Source organism: Chelonoidis abingdonii, chromosome 11, assembly GCF_003597395.2.
Source record: "Chelonoidis abingdonii isolate Lonesome George chromosome 11, CheloAbing_2.0, whole genome shotgun sequence".
In the NCBI taxonomy this organism is placed as follows: Eukaryota; Metazoa; Chordata; order Testudines; family Testudinidae; genus Chelonoidis; species Chelonoidis abingdonii.
Window position 1 is genome coordinate 48130015 of NC_133779.1, and position 15305 is coordinate 48145319.

Consider the following 15305-nt stretch of genomic DNA (forward strand, 5'->3'; position numbering starts at 1 on the left):
CACCAGAACAACAGCTGGGACTGGCTAAAACTCCCACAGAAATGCAGGGGAAGCAGCAGCATCTGATGGCAAATTGGTTGCTTATGTGAAATGAGTTTGATGGGTCTCAGCCATCCACAAAACCAGCCACCTCATTGTTACTAACAGGCTCCTTTTACTGTCCGCCTTACTAGAGGCTCCAAGACTGAATGGGTCATGAAGATAGAGTGACCAGACATCCCGGTTTTATAGGGCCAGTCCCAATATTCGGGGCTTTTTCTTATGTAGGTGCCTATTACCCTCCACCCCCTATCTTGATTTTTCACACTTTCTGTCTGGTCACCCTACATGAAGAGCCAACTGTGGGGGAAGCGATATCAGGGCTGTCCCCCTTCTGCGGATAAAGATTACTCCAGTCGCCAGGGCACTTGATCTGGCACCTTCCACCTGTGCTCTATTCAACCAACTTTAACATCCATAAAGTGTGATTCATAACCCACCCCAACCGAGAGCCCTGAGAGGCCAATTTAACCATCCGTCAGGTGACATGCCCCAGCAGGGGAGGACCCAGCATTGTTGCAGCCGGTTGCCATGGGGTGGCCCAATGTGTCTCAAGCAATCAGAAGGCGATTGAGAAGAAACCAGACCCCTAAGGGCCATCATGGGAAAGCATTCCCGGGAGGAAGAACCCCAGAGCTCAATAGAACCATGCAGGTGCACCTGCCGGGTTTCGTTCATTTCCCTAGCACTTTCTTAACACTCAGAGGAACAAGCAGCCTGTTGCAGGCTTGAGTGCAATTCACGGGGAGCTGGTATGATCAGAGCACGCAGCTCCAACTTTCTGGGGTGTTGCAAGGTTGGGCATTGAAGCAGCCTGGCCTAAGGATGATTTCAAGGAGCCTTAGCCATTCTTGAGAACCATTCAGGATGCTTCTTTGAGACCACCGGCGTTTTGGCATCAGAACCGTGATCTACACCTGCCATCTAAGATCTTGGGCATGCTCTGCAAACAGTCATGAAGCATTAGGTAAGTAATGTTATGGATTATTCCTGGTTTGCAACTGAGAAAACTGAGGGGGAGATTTTTCATGGCATTGAGGCACCTAAATCCAATGGAAGCTGTGATTTTGAAAATCTACCCCCACAAAGTTAAGTGACTCACCCAATGTCACCTGGCAACTCAGTGGCAGAGGCAGGGCTATTAACCAGCAGGCTATATTCCCTCAGCTACTGTGCCATTAGCTAAACCCCTTCCTCACCCCGATTCAAGTAGGAATCTGCAGAGGGAGCAGAGAGATTAAGGAACTCCGAATGTTGATGTTCTGTATAATTAGGGCTCTGATTTCCATTTACACTAAGGCCTCTTTACATCACTTTGGCAGTGTAAGGAGTTGCCCCCACTTTAAGCCTCTTCACGCTGCCAGAGCAGTGTAAGGGGGCTGTAATGGGAATGAGAATGAGGCCCAGAGCAGAGTGTAAACAGTCACCGTTGTCTCTCCATTTGAGTCTCCATCTAGCCAATCTAGGTTTATTTAGTTCTTTTTAATTTATCTCCCAGCCCCTTAAATGCTGTTGTTCACTCCACTTTGACACGTTTCCCAGCCTCCCTGGTAACTGAGCCCTGCCAGGTCAGTGTGATTCTTGCAGGTCTGATCGAAATTTTAAAAGCGTCAAAGTTGGGACGTCCCTGCAGCCAACCTAGCTCAGCTACGCCACACATGGATAGGCAGGAAATGCTAACACAGCACCCAGTGACCCAAGATCCCATGCATGGATAACTCAGCTGTGGTGTAAACGCTGCTGCTTTAACAGCAGTAAGACCAACCCCAAGGATTCAAAAGCCTCCCCCGAAATCATGAGATTTTACACAATACATTTTAGGCTCTTTTTAAGTTCCCTTTAGATTTTTTTTTTTTATAGTCTCTAGGGCTGTGCCCAGGTCATGTTTTCAAGCTTTTTCTCTTCAACCATAAACGCTAGAAACTTAATTATTTTTGAGAAAATGAAAGCTGAGATTGTCATGTCATCACAGCAAAGAGTCCTGTGGCACCTTATAGACTAACAGACATATTGGAGCATGAGCTTTTGTGGGTGAATACCCACTTCGTCGGATGCATGTCATCACCTGACTGTAGGAGCAGGGGCTTTCAGAAATACATCAAGTATCCCAGGGGCTGCATTTGGCCCCTTATGCAGCAACGGCAGAGTGGTACATGGCAAAATATTAGCCATCATGGCTAGGAACTTAGGAACTGATCAGACCAGTGGTCCATCTAGGCCACTATCCTGTCTCTAATCCCAACGGCTTAGAGGAAGCCAGCAGAAGGCTGCTATGGGATAGTCCCCACTTCGTGCCATGTCCCCACGCCTGGGAAAAATTCCTCCCATCTCCCATGAATTAGACATTGGCTGCTCTTGGAGCTTGGTGTTAAATCTGCACCCTTGTATAGATCGATGTGTAGATTCCAGAAGGGATCACTGTGATCATCTTCTCTGCCCTCCTGCATACCACAGGCCAGAGAACTTCCCCAAAATAAGTCCTAGAGCAGAGCTTTTAGGAAAAAAACCAGTCTTGATTTTAAAATGGTCAGCGATGGAGAATCCACCACGACCCTGGGTAAATTGTTCCAGTGGCTAATTACCCTCACTGTCAAAAATTTACACCTGATTTCCAGTTTGTCTAGCTTCAACTTCCGGCCATTGGCTCATGTTGGACCTTTCGCTGCTCATGTGCTGCTTGTGGGAGCAGTTGCCTGCAAGGAAATGCTGGTGATCACAGCTGTGCAATGAAATATCCCCCGCAGATGTGGGGGGGATAATGGTGGACCGGAGCAGTGGCCTGACTAGAGCCTAACCTAATGTTACTTTGGGGTCTGATTCAACGGCCGTTGTAGTCAGTGGGAAGACTCCCATGTTGGATCAGTCCCCACGTGGACCCATCTGTGTGACCCTCTCCTCTTGTCTTCTGCAGGCCCTCCATGTCCCATCCTCACCAGAACTGTCAATGGCTTCGGTAAAATCCACTGGGTCAGAAGCTCTCCCTGTGGACCCAGATCTCCCCGCACCTCTGGCCTCCAAGAAGAAGAAGAAGAAATGGAAGGAGAAGGCCACGGCCCCTGCGGAGGCACGAGAAGCAAGAGACAAGCCTCTGAAGAGCCAAGCTGAGACTGAAGGCCTCACCAAGGCAGGCCACCAGGCCCTGTTGCTTGGGGAGGCTCAGGAGGCCTTGGCTTGCTTCAAGAAGGCCTTTCTCTTGTCATTGGAAACCCCGAGCGCGCAGGTCCAGAAGGCCTGTGCTTTCAACCTGGGGGCGGCCTACGTGGAGATCGGGAAGCCAGGAAAGGGCCTGGAGTTCCTACTCAAGTCCCAGCCCAAGGAGGGGGAGGCTGGGGAGCACTTGGGAGACCTTTACTTTAACATCGGGGTGGCCCATGAGGGGCTACAAGACTTCCCCAAGGCCCTGGAGCATTTCCGCAAGGCCTTGGGTCACTACTGCCCAACCCAGGCTGGCAACCAGGCCAGTGCCTATATGAAGATGGGCTACTGTTACTTGGGGATGCAGGACCCTTCGCGGGCAGCCCAGTGTTTCCAGGAAGCCGGGCAGGCCTACACCATGGCTGAGAAGCTAGAAGGTGCCGTGGTGGCCCTGGCTGAGGCCAGTAATTACATGCTGCAGAGCCGGTGGTACGGGGCAGGGGAGATCATGGAAGTGCTGAACAAATGCCAGCTGCTGTGTGAGAACATCCCAAACAAGGTCTTGCTGGGTAAGGCTGGGTGACTTGGGACTACCAAGCCATGCGAGCTGCAGCTCCGTGATTCAAGCCTATAACAAGCCTGTAGTGCACAGCCCTGTCCTTTCTTTGTAAGGCACTTTTACATTCCTAGGAACCTAGCTGGAGGCAGGTGCCATTTTGTGTCCCTTGAAGCGCAGCATGTTTCAGAGAAGACACACATGCTGTGCTCTCCTTCATGGAGGCCGCAGGCTAGGGATCAAACCTGGTATGGATCTGTGCAGCTGGTGTAAAAGTGGTTTTCTTTGTATGGCACAGTAAATTCCTAGGAGCGCTCTGCTGCCGCTTTGTGTCCTGTCCAGATGCAGCATGAAGGAAACACACGCATTGTGTCTGCACCTTCTCTCTCTCTCTTTCTTTCTCTCTGCCTTTGTCTAAAACCAAAGTTGTTTAGGCCAAGAGTACACAATGGCTCTTTTCATATAACTAACTTCTCCAGTAAGGTCATTTGGTTTATGCTGCTCACTTAGTCATGCATTTGAAGTCTGAGTTCTTGCTCCTTTCTCTTGTCTTCCGACCTTTCATCTGAGAACCCAAGACCAACCACAACCCAGTTGTCTCTCACTCTACAGGCAAGGTCTACAACGACATGGGCCTCAGTTACGCCCAGCTCAAGGTCTTCTCCCTGGCAGCCAAAAGCTTCGAGAAAGCCCTCCTGCTCTGCCAAGCTGACCGGGCAGATCGGTGCAAGGAAGCCGTGGTGCTGCAGAACCTGGGCGCCGCCCACAACACCTTGGAGAACTTCGGTGTGGCTCTGGGGTTCCACCAGAGAGCGGCTTTGCTGCATGGTAGGTGACAGCGGGGCTGGAGAACACAGGGCGCTGGAATCGAAGGCTCTGGGACTCTCCATCTAAAACCTTTTACGAACACTAAAGGGAGAATTTTGATCTCTGGGCCTCTCAGTATAGAACCTTTCAGGGGCGCTAGACTATAAAAAGAGGAAGGAGACTAATAACATTTTGTCTTCCATCCATTAACAGGACAGAACCCCGGCTACTGATTCAGCATGGAGAGGAATGTCACCCATCTTCGATACCCCAAATTAAACAGCACCCCTCTCCTCCCCCCATGTGCCTTTCTCTTTGACATGCAGACAATGGGACACAGCAGACGCTCACAGCACTTCCGAGCTGATGCAGCATTGATGGTCTCTGGCTCATTGATGATGGCAGCTAGAACATCTTAGGAACACATAAATTCGCACAGGGGATCTGACCCATGGCTAGGACCCACTGGGTCAGAGGAAGAGGAAAAAAAACCCTAGTCGACGTTATAGAATAACCAGAAAGTCTCTTCTTAGCCCATTCAGTTAGTGATGAGACCCGTAGGCTGAAGCATGAGAGTTTATAACCCAAATAATTTCTTTATCTTATCTAATGTAATCATGGATGATAATTGCATAGTCCTTTTTAAAATCGTGTCCTCACTGTCCTGTAGCGGTGAGTTCCACAAGTTAAATAGGTATTGTGATTTTTAAAAAAAGTATCCTTGGGATGGAGCAAAGGGAATTATGGAATTTGACCTCAAGTTCCCACAATTTCCCATGGGGAGGGTTGCTATCCCACAATAAGAAACTTTAAAATAAGTAAGAAACTTTAAAATATGTTCTTCAGACAACTGGGGTAAAATAATTTTCGCTTTGAGCCAGCAAAATGATGCTGTTTCTGTTGAGGGAAATATAGAGCCTTTTTCTATGTACTTCATGCTTTAGCTTCCAAAGATGTTTCAGGACTGGGGGACTTCTTGTAAGACCTGGCAGTTTTTCAGTCAGCAGTATCTTTAGTTGATTAGATTACTGGAAGAATACTTCACTCTGATGAATAATACTTAACTTCAAGATAGCTTTATGCAAGAGAATTAATTAACTGACTTGGTGAGCCACTGTTGCCCCTATGGAGGCTCAGACAGACTCATTTACAAAAGGTATTTTTCACTGCAACACACAAAGGTGAAAGCCAGTGTTTAGTATGAAGTAGGAAATACTTTGGTTTGCCTCTTGGTGGCAGCTGCAAATACACTGCAAAAAGGTCCCACAAGGCCCTGTGCCAAATGGTGGTGCAGGGACCCTGGGACGCCTACTGAAACAATGAGGAGTCCAGTGGCAACTTAAAGACTAACAGATTTATTAGGGAATAAGCTTTCGTGGGTAAAAAAACCCACTTCTCCATGCATCTGAAGAAGTGGGTTTTTTACCCACACAAGTTTATGCCCAGGGTGCAGCATATGCCAGTGCACAGCCTGTAATGTTCCTTGAGCTGGCTAGATCAAAGCTAGTTGAGGGGTGCCCACAGGAGCTGCAGGCACACCTCCCGATTGCAGTGTGGACGTACCCAGCATAACCCCGGCTCTGAAAATGGATGTGTTTGTCTGTTTCCAGGTATGCTGGGGAACAGAAAGGCTCAAGGTCAGTGTTTTGGCAACTTGGCCTATGCATTCAGCCAGCTGGGGGACCACGAGGCTGCGGGCGAGAACTATCTGCACGCCATGCAGGCCTTCAAGGATTCGGGTAAGGGGAGCCACGGCTCAGGATGGGGCATTCTCCATCTCTAGCCCGTGGGCAGGTTTTTCTCCCTAGGAGCATGTTGGGGGCCTGGTAACAGCCTGCACCGCTCAGTTCTGTTATCTAAGCAGCCCTCCCAAGCTAAGCAGATTCAGGCTGGATCAGCCCTTGGGTGGGAGGCCGCCAAGGAAGCTAAAGGAAGTGGTATTGGTGACTGGGAAGGTGCTGCTCTTCCTTCGGAGTCGACACTGCAGGAATGGGCTGGCACAGCACCAGGGAATACTGGGATGACGTCTGACCCTACTGCTCTGTCTTCTGACCCAGTCTCCCCCTCTGTGTCCAGATGACCTCCCTGGGCAGTGGCAGGCTTGTGAAGGGCTAGGAGCAGCCCGCTTCCACTTAGGAGACCCCGAGAAGGCGATCCTGCATTACAAGGAGGCACTAACATTGCTCTCGAAGTGCCGGGTAAGGCGTCTGGGTGTGTAGACCAAGCCACACCCCACCAAGCCTGAACTTAAAGCCAGTGGCCACTGTCTGTCAGGACTAAGGCCCTGTTTGTGCAATTCGGGGTGTCTGCGCCCTCGTAATGAGCAGGGCCACCTGGGGGGGCAATTTGCCCTGGGCCCCGCAGAGGCCCCCACGGGAGTTTTTCAGGGCCCCTGGAGTGGGGTCCCTCACTTGCTCCAGGGGCCCCTGAAAACTCTCATGTGGTCCAGGTCCCCGGAGCTTCTTCTGCTCCGGGTCTTCAGCGGCAATTCAGTGGCACGGGGTCCTTCCACCCCAGGACCCGCTGCCAAAGTGCTGGGTCTTCGGCGGCAATTCGGCAGGAGGAGCCCCACCACCACCGAAGACCTCAGGCCCCCTGAATCCTCTGGGCGACCCTGTTAATGAGCGGGTCTCTCCTCAAGTGACGGCTGGGAGGACGAGCCCGCTACAGCCTTCGCAAATGGAGCAGGGTCTTTTAGCTCTGGCTAGTGCTTTGAGATCCTGGGGTCCAATCCCCACCACCAGTGACCTCCCCTCCCCTCCCAAGGTACAATGGAAATAATGATACTGACCAGATTGATCAGTGGGGGGCGGGGTGTGAGGCTTTTATTAGGCTCCTAAAGTTCTTGGAGCGCCTCAGGCCTGGGCAAACTAGGATATTATTCGTTCATCCGAACGCTTCCTGTTTAATTTGGGATCCCTGCCAGGAAAGCAACGTGGGGGGGGCCAAGAGGTTCAAAAGCACGACCATGCCCCGATTCAGTCAGACTGGGGACTCAGGCCCACGTGCAGGATTGTAGCACCGGCCACTTCTTCTCCCCGTTTGGTCTAACAGGGCCCTCTTCCACTTCCCGGCAGGACGTCCCTGAAACCGCCCAGGAGCGGATCGTGAACAAGCTCACGGATGCCATCCAGTACCAGCTCTCCCTGAACAGCCGCTTCTCCCATGGGGGTGGGATAACCGCGGCTGCACCGCTGGTGAGTAATGAACGGCTTCCCCTTGGCCTCTGGGGACTGAAATTAGCCCTGCTCTGCGTGATCAGCCAGCGCAAGGTGTTTAGAGCTGCGGTCGGGCGCTGGTGGGTCTGCATGGCTGGCCCTGGCACGTTTTTGAGGCTTGGTTCTTAAATGCACAAAGGCTCCGTATGCTGCGGTGGCTGCATAACGTTGGCCAAAACAGCCCCCTGTAAACCCCCAGGCGGGGCACAGCTAAGACATAAGGGCACAGCAAGAGACAATACAGGTCAAGTGACCAATCTGCTCTATATCACTAAACAAGGAAAAGAGGTTTGTTTGCTTTACCTGAGATCGATCAACGTATCTATCCTATCAACACACATCTGTCTATCCCTATACACATGTATCTATCTACATAGACACCCGTCTATCTATCCATCCATCCAATCGACACACATCTGTCTATCTATCCATCCATCCAATCGACACACATCTATCTATCTACACACACACCCATCTATCTATCTATCTGTCCCATTGAGATGGATCTTTCTATCACTCCCAATGCTGTAGTTTCTAGGCACTGATTCTCTCTCTCTCTCTGCACAGAAACACTTTCCTGGGAAGTTACAGACCTCCAGTCAGGTCCGGTTTTCCACAGCACTGCACCAGGGGCATGGGAACAGGCCCCAGCCATTGCACCAGGGCAGCAATTCGTAAGTAGGGCAGCATGGACAACATGACACCCATCACTGTGGGGGTCGTTCCCCTTCCCTTCCCATCTTGTTGGACGCAGTCAGTACCTAAAGCAGAAAGCCACCTTCTTCTCTGTGGCTATAACAGGTCCTTCGTGAAGCACATCCCCCCAGCAGAGACCACAGAGGAGCAATACGAGTCCGTGCTGGGTGCTTCAATGCATCGGAGACCTTCTCCACAGCGAAGGGCCCGGGGTGGCTCGCAACACACTGGGAGGCAGCCTCTGAAGGGACCAAGTTACAGGGCTTCAGGTAAGGGGCTGGGCAGATTGGAATAATGTTTGGTACGACAGCAACGTGTCAAGGTCCCTAAGCCCTGTTCTCATCGACTTGAATTTCAAAAGGGGCCAGCATGATCATCTAGCCTGACCTCCTGCACACTGCTGCACATGCAGTCCCAGCCCGGAAGGACGTAGGTCTCAATGACAGAGGATTATTATATGGAGTGTAGCAGTACCCGGGTTGGTCCCAGGACGTTAGAGAGACAAGGTGGGGGAGGTAGCAGTTTTTATGGGACCAGCTGCTGGTGGTGCAAGAGACCAGCTTTCAAGCTTACCCAGAGCTCTTCTTCAGGGCTGGGAAAGGTGCTCCCAGCGTCACAGATATACAGCGATCGCTCTCTGTCACTGTCAGTTCTCATTCTTACAAGAAACCTGCCCAACACTTTCAAAAGACGAGCCTGGGAGCTTAAATTCCTAACCCCGCTCGACACGGAAAACCATGGACTGAACAGAGACACTGGTTTTATGGCTTAGTGCAACCATCTGTAACCCACTAACCTCCTCTTTTTATCCTGTGACTGCAGAAGTTTTAATGGGCCCCTCTGTCTTGCACAATCCCTTACAATATGAGCTAACTACTTACACTAAGCAAATCTGTTCCACCTGTGATGCTCCGAGTTCCTTTCCCAGACCTGAAGAACAGCTCTGCGTGGCTCAAAAGCTTCTCTCTCTCCCCAGCCGAAGTTGGGCCAATAAAAGCTATTTGCTCACCCACCTTGTCTCTCTAAAGGATTATCTCTGTTTTACAAATGGCAAGTTACAGCACAGAGAAATATAGGTTCTGTTACCAGCTCTGCTGCTGGCCTGCTGGGTGACCTTGGGCAAATCACTTCCCCGCTCTGTGCCTCGGTTTCCCCATCAGTACAATGGGGATGATACTGACCTTTTTCATAAGACGCTTTGAGATCGGCTGATGAAAAATGCAATATATCAGATCGGCATTGTATTATTAATTATAATTATTACCTAACCATTTAAACATCTTCTTTGAAGAGGTGGGTGCTGCACACACGACGGTCCTGGCGGAAGGATCCACGCTAGATCACAGAGACCCACGCTGCCACCCGGTGCTAGCACACAATTGCTGCAAGGAGCTCAGCAGCGCTCTCATGGCTCCAGAATATCACAACCAGCCTCAGGCTAATAGGTGGGTAAAAGAGAGAGAGACTCAAAATAGGTGCTGGCTGGTAAAAGTGCCCTAGGAAATTGTTCAGCATGAAGCTGTGACACTGATGGTGGACGGGGACATTGCATCACGAAGTGGTGTAACCATAAAGTTGCTCGGTGCTGTTGTATCAGGATACAGATTTCACAAGAAGACTGAGGGGGCCTTGACAGACTCTTGGAGAGACACAAAGCTTAGTGTCCATGTTGTATGTTAACCTAAGTTATACATAAATTGTAGATACACTTGTCCTGGGTTCACTTGAGCCATCTTGCAAAGCAAGCGTGCCTTAATTTAACAGCAGTAAATCAATGTCTAACTCAAGGTGGCTGCCTGGCCTTTAATTTCATAACATAAGAACTAGAGTCCTTCAGGGGCCCAACCAAAATGGTGAAGTCAAAGGTAGCCCCAGTGTTGTCTGCTAATTACTGCAATGGATGAGGAGTCTGGACTCCTGGGTTCTATCCCCACTGTGGGGAGCAGCACTCTCCAATGGCCAGGGAAAGGATGACTAGGAAGATGGGTAAGGGCCTATCTTGGGACTGGTTTCTTGGGTTAAAAAAAAAAAACAGGAGAGATCCTGCCTTCCCTGGCCCAGTTCCCCTAGAAGACACAACCAGCCCTTTTTCTCTTCCGTGCTGGGCTCTGATTGGCTTTTGCCTGCTCCTGGCCTTTCTAGCCAGTGGAGGACCAATTCTGGCTGGTCCTGCCAGCAACTGACCCTGGGTGGCCACTCGAGGCAGTTCTTGGAGGTCTGAATTCACTGCTCTTTTTCTTCAAAAGGAGGCCTTCTTCGAGGGGCTTGCACAAAGGCAGTGGGGCCTCCAGGAGGGGGCAGCAAATGCCTAGATCACCCATCACAACACTGATGGAAAAATACTATATTATGATTGCAATATAGGACTTACTATTGCTTAACATGTGTGGGGAGAGGGTCAGAGGGGTCACAGACCCAGCCAGAAAATAATAAAAATTGACCAGGGTCGCCATGTGGTGCACTTTAAGCACCATTTTACCAAAGTGGGTGCGCCCAGACGACAATAGACCCCCCTCCAACACACTTTTTTCAGCTCACTTTAGGCACTGGTAGTTCCCACCCTTATAAGACTCCAAATGAAGGGCTAAAACAGGTATAAAAATAATTAGAATTGATATTAGCTAAAATTACACATCCTATTAGATAAAAGATACATAATATTAACCCCAAGCAGGTGTAAAAATAATTGTAATTGGTATTCTGATTGGAGGCACGGTTGGGGTGTGATTTAGTGAAGGGAAAATACACGAATCTTGATGTTTCATTACACAGAGAAATTAACAATTAAACCTTGGCTTGGTATTTCTGAATTTTGTAGGGTTTGGAAAATGAGAAATGACCAATGAGAGCAACCGTAGCTCAGGTTCTACGGAGTCTTTTTGTTAGTGAATTAGACATGAAGATCTAGGTGTGAATTCTCATGGCACAGCAGCGTAAAGGGCCCTAGTGTAAATGAAAATTCAGACTCTAATTTAGCCTGTCCTGTTTCTGATTATCCTGTCACTGTCATATCAAAGTGCCTTTGCTTTGTTCACCTAGCAATTTGAACAACACTTACCTGCATCCGGATCCTTTCTACTACAACTGCCTGCAGAATGGGAGACTCCATCAATCATTGAAAAGTAAGCAGGAAAACAAAATATTGATGCCGTATAAAGAAAGCAATGCTAGGTACTGATTCCCCATTGGCCTGCACCTTGTGCTGTCCTTTGCAGCATATCCAAAGCTCTGAGAGTCTTACGATATTTGGGGTTTTTCTTCGAGCCCCAGCTGCTGGAGTCAGGTGATTGCATGAGACTGTCAGCTCTCAGGGTTCTTTTTAAATGGTTCTAGCCCTTGTGATTGCAAAGAAAAGTTTTGAAAACATGAACTGAGTGTAACACTAGAGGATAAAAATACCCCAGACTAAATAAAAACAACCCTAACATTTATTTTTAATTATTACTATTTTAAATTTCATTATTTTAGGGGGGCTGATGTGTGTTGAACACTTGGGGGTGGCAGTTCGGCATGCACGCCTATGCAAAGTGTGCGTAGTATGCTATGAAATCAGAGGCAGCACAGTGCAGTGGATAGAGTGCTGAACTGGGTGACAAGAGACCTGGGTTCTCTGATTTCTGAATAAGTCCTTGAAACAAGCCATGGGGGCTGTATTTGGTTATTAGACATGATCCACTGGTTTGTATTAAGTGTGTATCAGGGATTGGACATTTATGTGGGTATCAGGAGTAGACGGAGCTTTCATAATTAATGACAGCAAATTCTGGAAGGAATCTCTCATGGTCCAGGGCTGAAGCTGAGACCTAACTATTAAAAACCAGCATGAGATCTACGTAGGGGACAGATAATCCCCCATCTGCCTACTGCAGAGGTTGCACAGAGTTTAATTCATAGAGTTTAAGGTCAGATCATATAACACAGGCCTTTAAATTCCACTCAGTCACCACAGAACTGAACCCAAGAACTTTGGCTAATGCATCTCTTCCAGACAGGCAGACAGGCTTGCTCTGAAGACCAAAAGAAATGGAAGGTTCTTACACCTTCCTCTGACCATGCGGCTGGCCACTGTCACAGACAGGATTGGACTAGGTGGACGTTGGGAGTGATCCATTCGGCCGTTCCTATGTTTATCAGGCCAGGTTCATGCCTGGTATAACTCCATTGTCTTCCATGGAAACCACGCTGTAAAATACAAGCAAACGGCCAATATTTTGTATCGACTGGAAATAAATGTTTCCACTCGGGACGTTGCTGAGTGTTGCTCTTTTCCATCAGATTTCACAGGCCCTCACGACTATGAAACCCTACAACTGAGAACAAGGACCCTGGAGCGGTAGGTGATGCTGCAGTGGGAACAGTTCCCAAGCCATGGGGGTGGGATCGTTTGTCGAGAGTAGGTCCATTGGGAGTTGGGTTGGGATCATGCACTGAATTCACCCCACCAACTTCTCTGCAGCACCCCAGCAAGGAAACTAGGCCATTGCTCGGGTACCAAGTAGAGCTGGAAGAAGTGTGGCCTAGCGGTGGGAGCTTGGAAACAGAAGCCAGAACTGCTAGATAGTGGAATCCGCTGCCCAGCCAGCTCACCTATCTGATCCCCCAGCCGCATGAGGAGTCACTGCAACTCCTCGCCCTGTGTCGTAGCTGGAACACCTAAAAACAACGTTAATTGCTCCCCTCGTGTTTGCTCCCCTCCTAGAGCTGCTGCCAACCCAGCTGGATGTCTCCCTGGCAACAGACCGGAGCCCTGGCCACAGCAAAGGAGACGCAGGTTGGAGTCCATAATGTGCACGCTCATGTGATGGTAAATTACAGAGGCTCGGCTTTGCTCTGAGTTAGCCAGGGATGCTTAGACATTGTGTCACAGCAGAGTGCAGGGCATGTTTACCTTTCCCTGTCTACAAAGCCCTTCACAGACTTCCCCACAACTTCTTTAAGGCACCGTCCTCCTCTCTGTCCCTCCACCACTGGTGCAAGGGCCTTCTCCTCTGCATCCCTCGCCCTCTGGAGCAATCTCCATCTTGCCGAATCTCCAGCTCATTTTGACCGACACACAAGACAGGATGTCTTTCCACAAGTTGTTGGGCTCAGCATAGGGATGGCTGAGCACAATCCTCCAGCCATGTATTAGCCAGACTAGAGGACCACAGTGGTCCTTCCTGACATTAGAAATCCACGATGCAAGTTTAGGTGAAACTCTTTGGGGCAGGGACCGTTGTTTTGTACAGCTCCTCGCACCATGGGGTCAGGATCCATGAGTGGGGCTCCTGGGTGCTATGGCTTACAAATAATAAATTGCAAATATAGCTTTCCTCCTTCCTTTCTTGCCTTTTTCCTCTCCCTCTCTACTGCTGTTTGACTCTGCACACTGTACAAATAGCTGGCAATCAGTCGTCACCATACGTTGCTTTGCAATAATTTGGCTGTAAGCTGCTCTTCAATGGGGTGCCGTCAGGACCAGCACTACCGTTTAGGCAGCCTAGGCAATCGCCTAGGGCGCCAGGATTATTCAGGGGGTGGCATTTTGCCAGGGGGGGCGGCAGGCGGCTCCGGTTGACCTGCTGCAGGCATGCCTGCGGAGGGTCTGTTGGTCCGCGGCTCTGGTAGAGCTGCCACAGTCATGCCTGCGGACGGTCGGCTGCTCGTGCGGCTCCAGTGGACCACCTGCAGGCACGGCTGCGGCAGCTCCACCGGAGCCGTGGGATCAGCGCAGGGGGCGGCGAAATGGCCGTGCGCCTAGGGCGTGAGAAACCCTAGCGCTGGTCCTGGGTGCTGTATTTTACTACGATTAGTGTGAGATGGTCTAATTTACACCACTTCTGAGTTTGACCCTTGGTCACTGGACTATGGAAAGCCAAGAGCTGCTGATTTCATGACCCCACTATCCCGTTTCCTGGGTCACAGTACGGCCAGTGCAGACTTCCACTGGCTTAAGATCAGGCCCTGAAATCATGAGCCTTCAGCACTTGAGCTAAAAGAGTAACTCCCTTAGCTGGCAGCTGTAGTAGACTCTTAACTACTTCTCTGAGTCAGCTACTGCAAGGAGACAGAGACCCACACGCATAAGAACATAACGCACTTCTCTACTGTGGGTACATCACTCTTAGGCCACGCACTAGGATCCGCAGATGGGACTGTGAAGCCTTCCTTCTGAGCCAAGGCATCACTAGCTCTAGATAAAGGGGACAAGGGTAAAGGATCAGAGGGTGGAACAGATGCCCATGAGGAAGGAGAGGGCTGAGGTGGTATCTCATTCTTGGATACGCGGTGGAAACTTACCAACAGAGTAACCTGCAGTCCTTAGACAGGAAAAACCTCAGTGGGAAACTCGACTGAGTGAGGACCCCAGGGTTTGGTCCAATATAAACAAGTAGAGGTGCAGGATCAGGGCCTTAGATTGTGAGCTCTTTGGGGCAGGGGCTGTGTCTCACCGTATGTATGTACAGCTCCTAGCACAATGTGCCTCTGATCTCAGTTGGAGCCTTGAGCTGTGACCATAACATGAAAAAAGAACTGTTGCTAACTTTATTATTCATTCTCAAAGTGGCATTCACAGCAACATCTGCTTTAAATTCACATTCTCTTGGTTGCTGTTTCTTGCTGTAAACTATTATTATAAATAAATCTGTATTTTGTACAGAGGTGTCACAACTTTTGTATGTCCCCCTTCCTGCTGGATGTTACTTGGCACCCTGCACACTACAAGCGCTCACCGGAGGTGAGGTGCATCCCCTGCATGTGAGATCTATGCACCACAAAATCCTTATGAAATACACCTCTGTGCATGGGATCTATGAAGTACTAAATTCAGGTGAAATTCACTCCCATGCATGGGATCTATGCACTACCAAGTC

General features: G+C 49.7%; 1 protein-coding gene across 1 annotated transcript; it reads left to right on the forward strand.

Moving 5' to 3' along the window:
- Positions 1-2954: 2954 nt before the first annotated feature.
- On the forward strand, positions 2955-13891 carry TTC24 (tetratricopeptide repeat domain 24). The gene is made up of 11 exons (XM_032792242.2): positions 2955-3743; positions 4343-4558; positions 6148-6276; positions 6614-6735; positions 7615-7734; positions 8323-8429; positions 8557-8720; positions 9743-9896; positions 11491-11573; positions 12727-12784; positions 13151-13891. Exons 1-11 carry the CDS (start codon positions 2984-2986, stop codon positions 13251-13253), a joined length of 2016 nt encoding a protein of 671 aa, XP_032648133.1. The 5' UTR covers positions 2955-2983; the 3' UTR covers positions 13254-13891.
- Positions 13892-15305: the final 1414 nt, after the last annotated feature.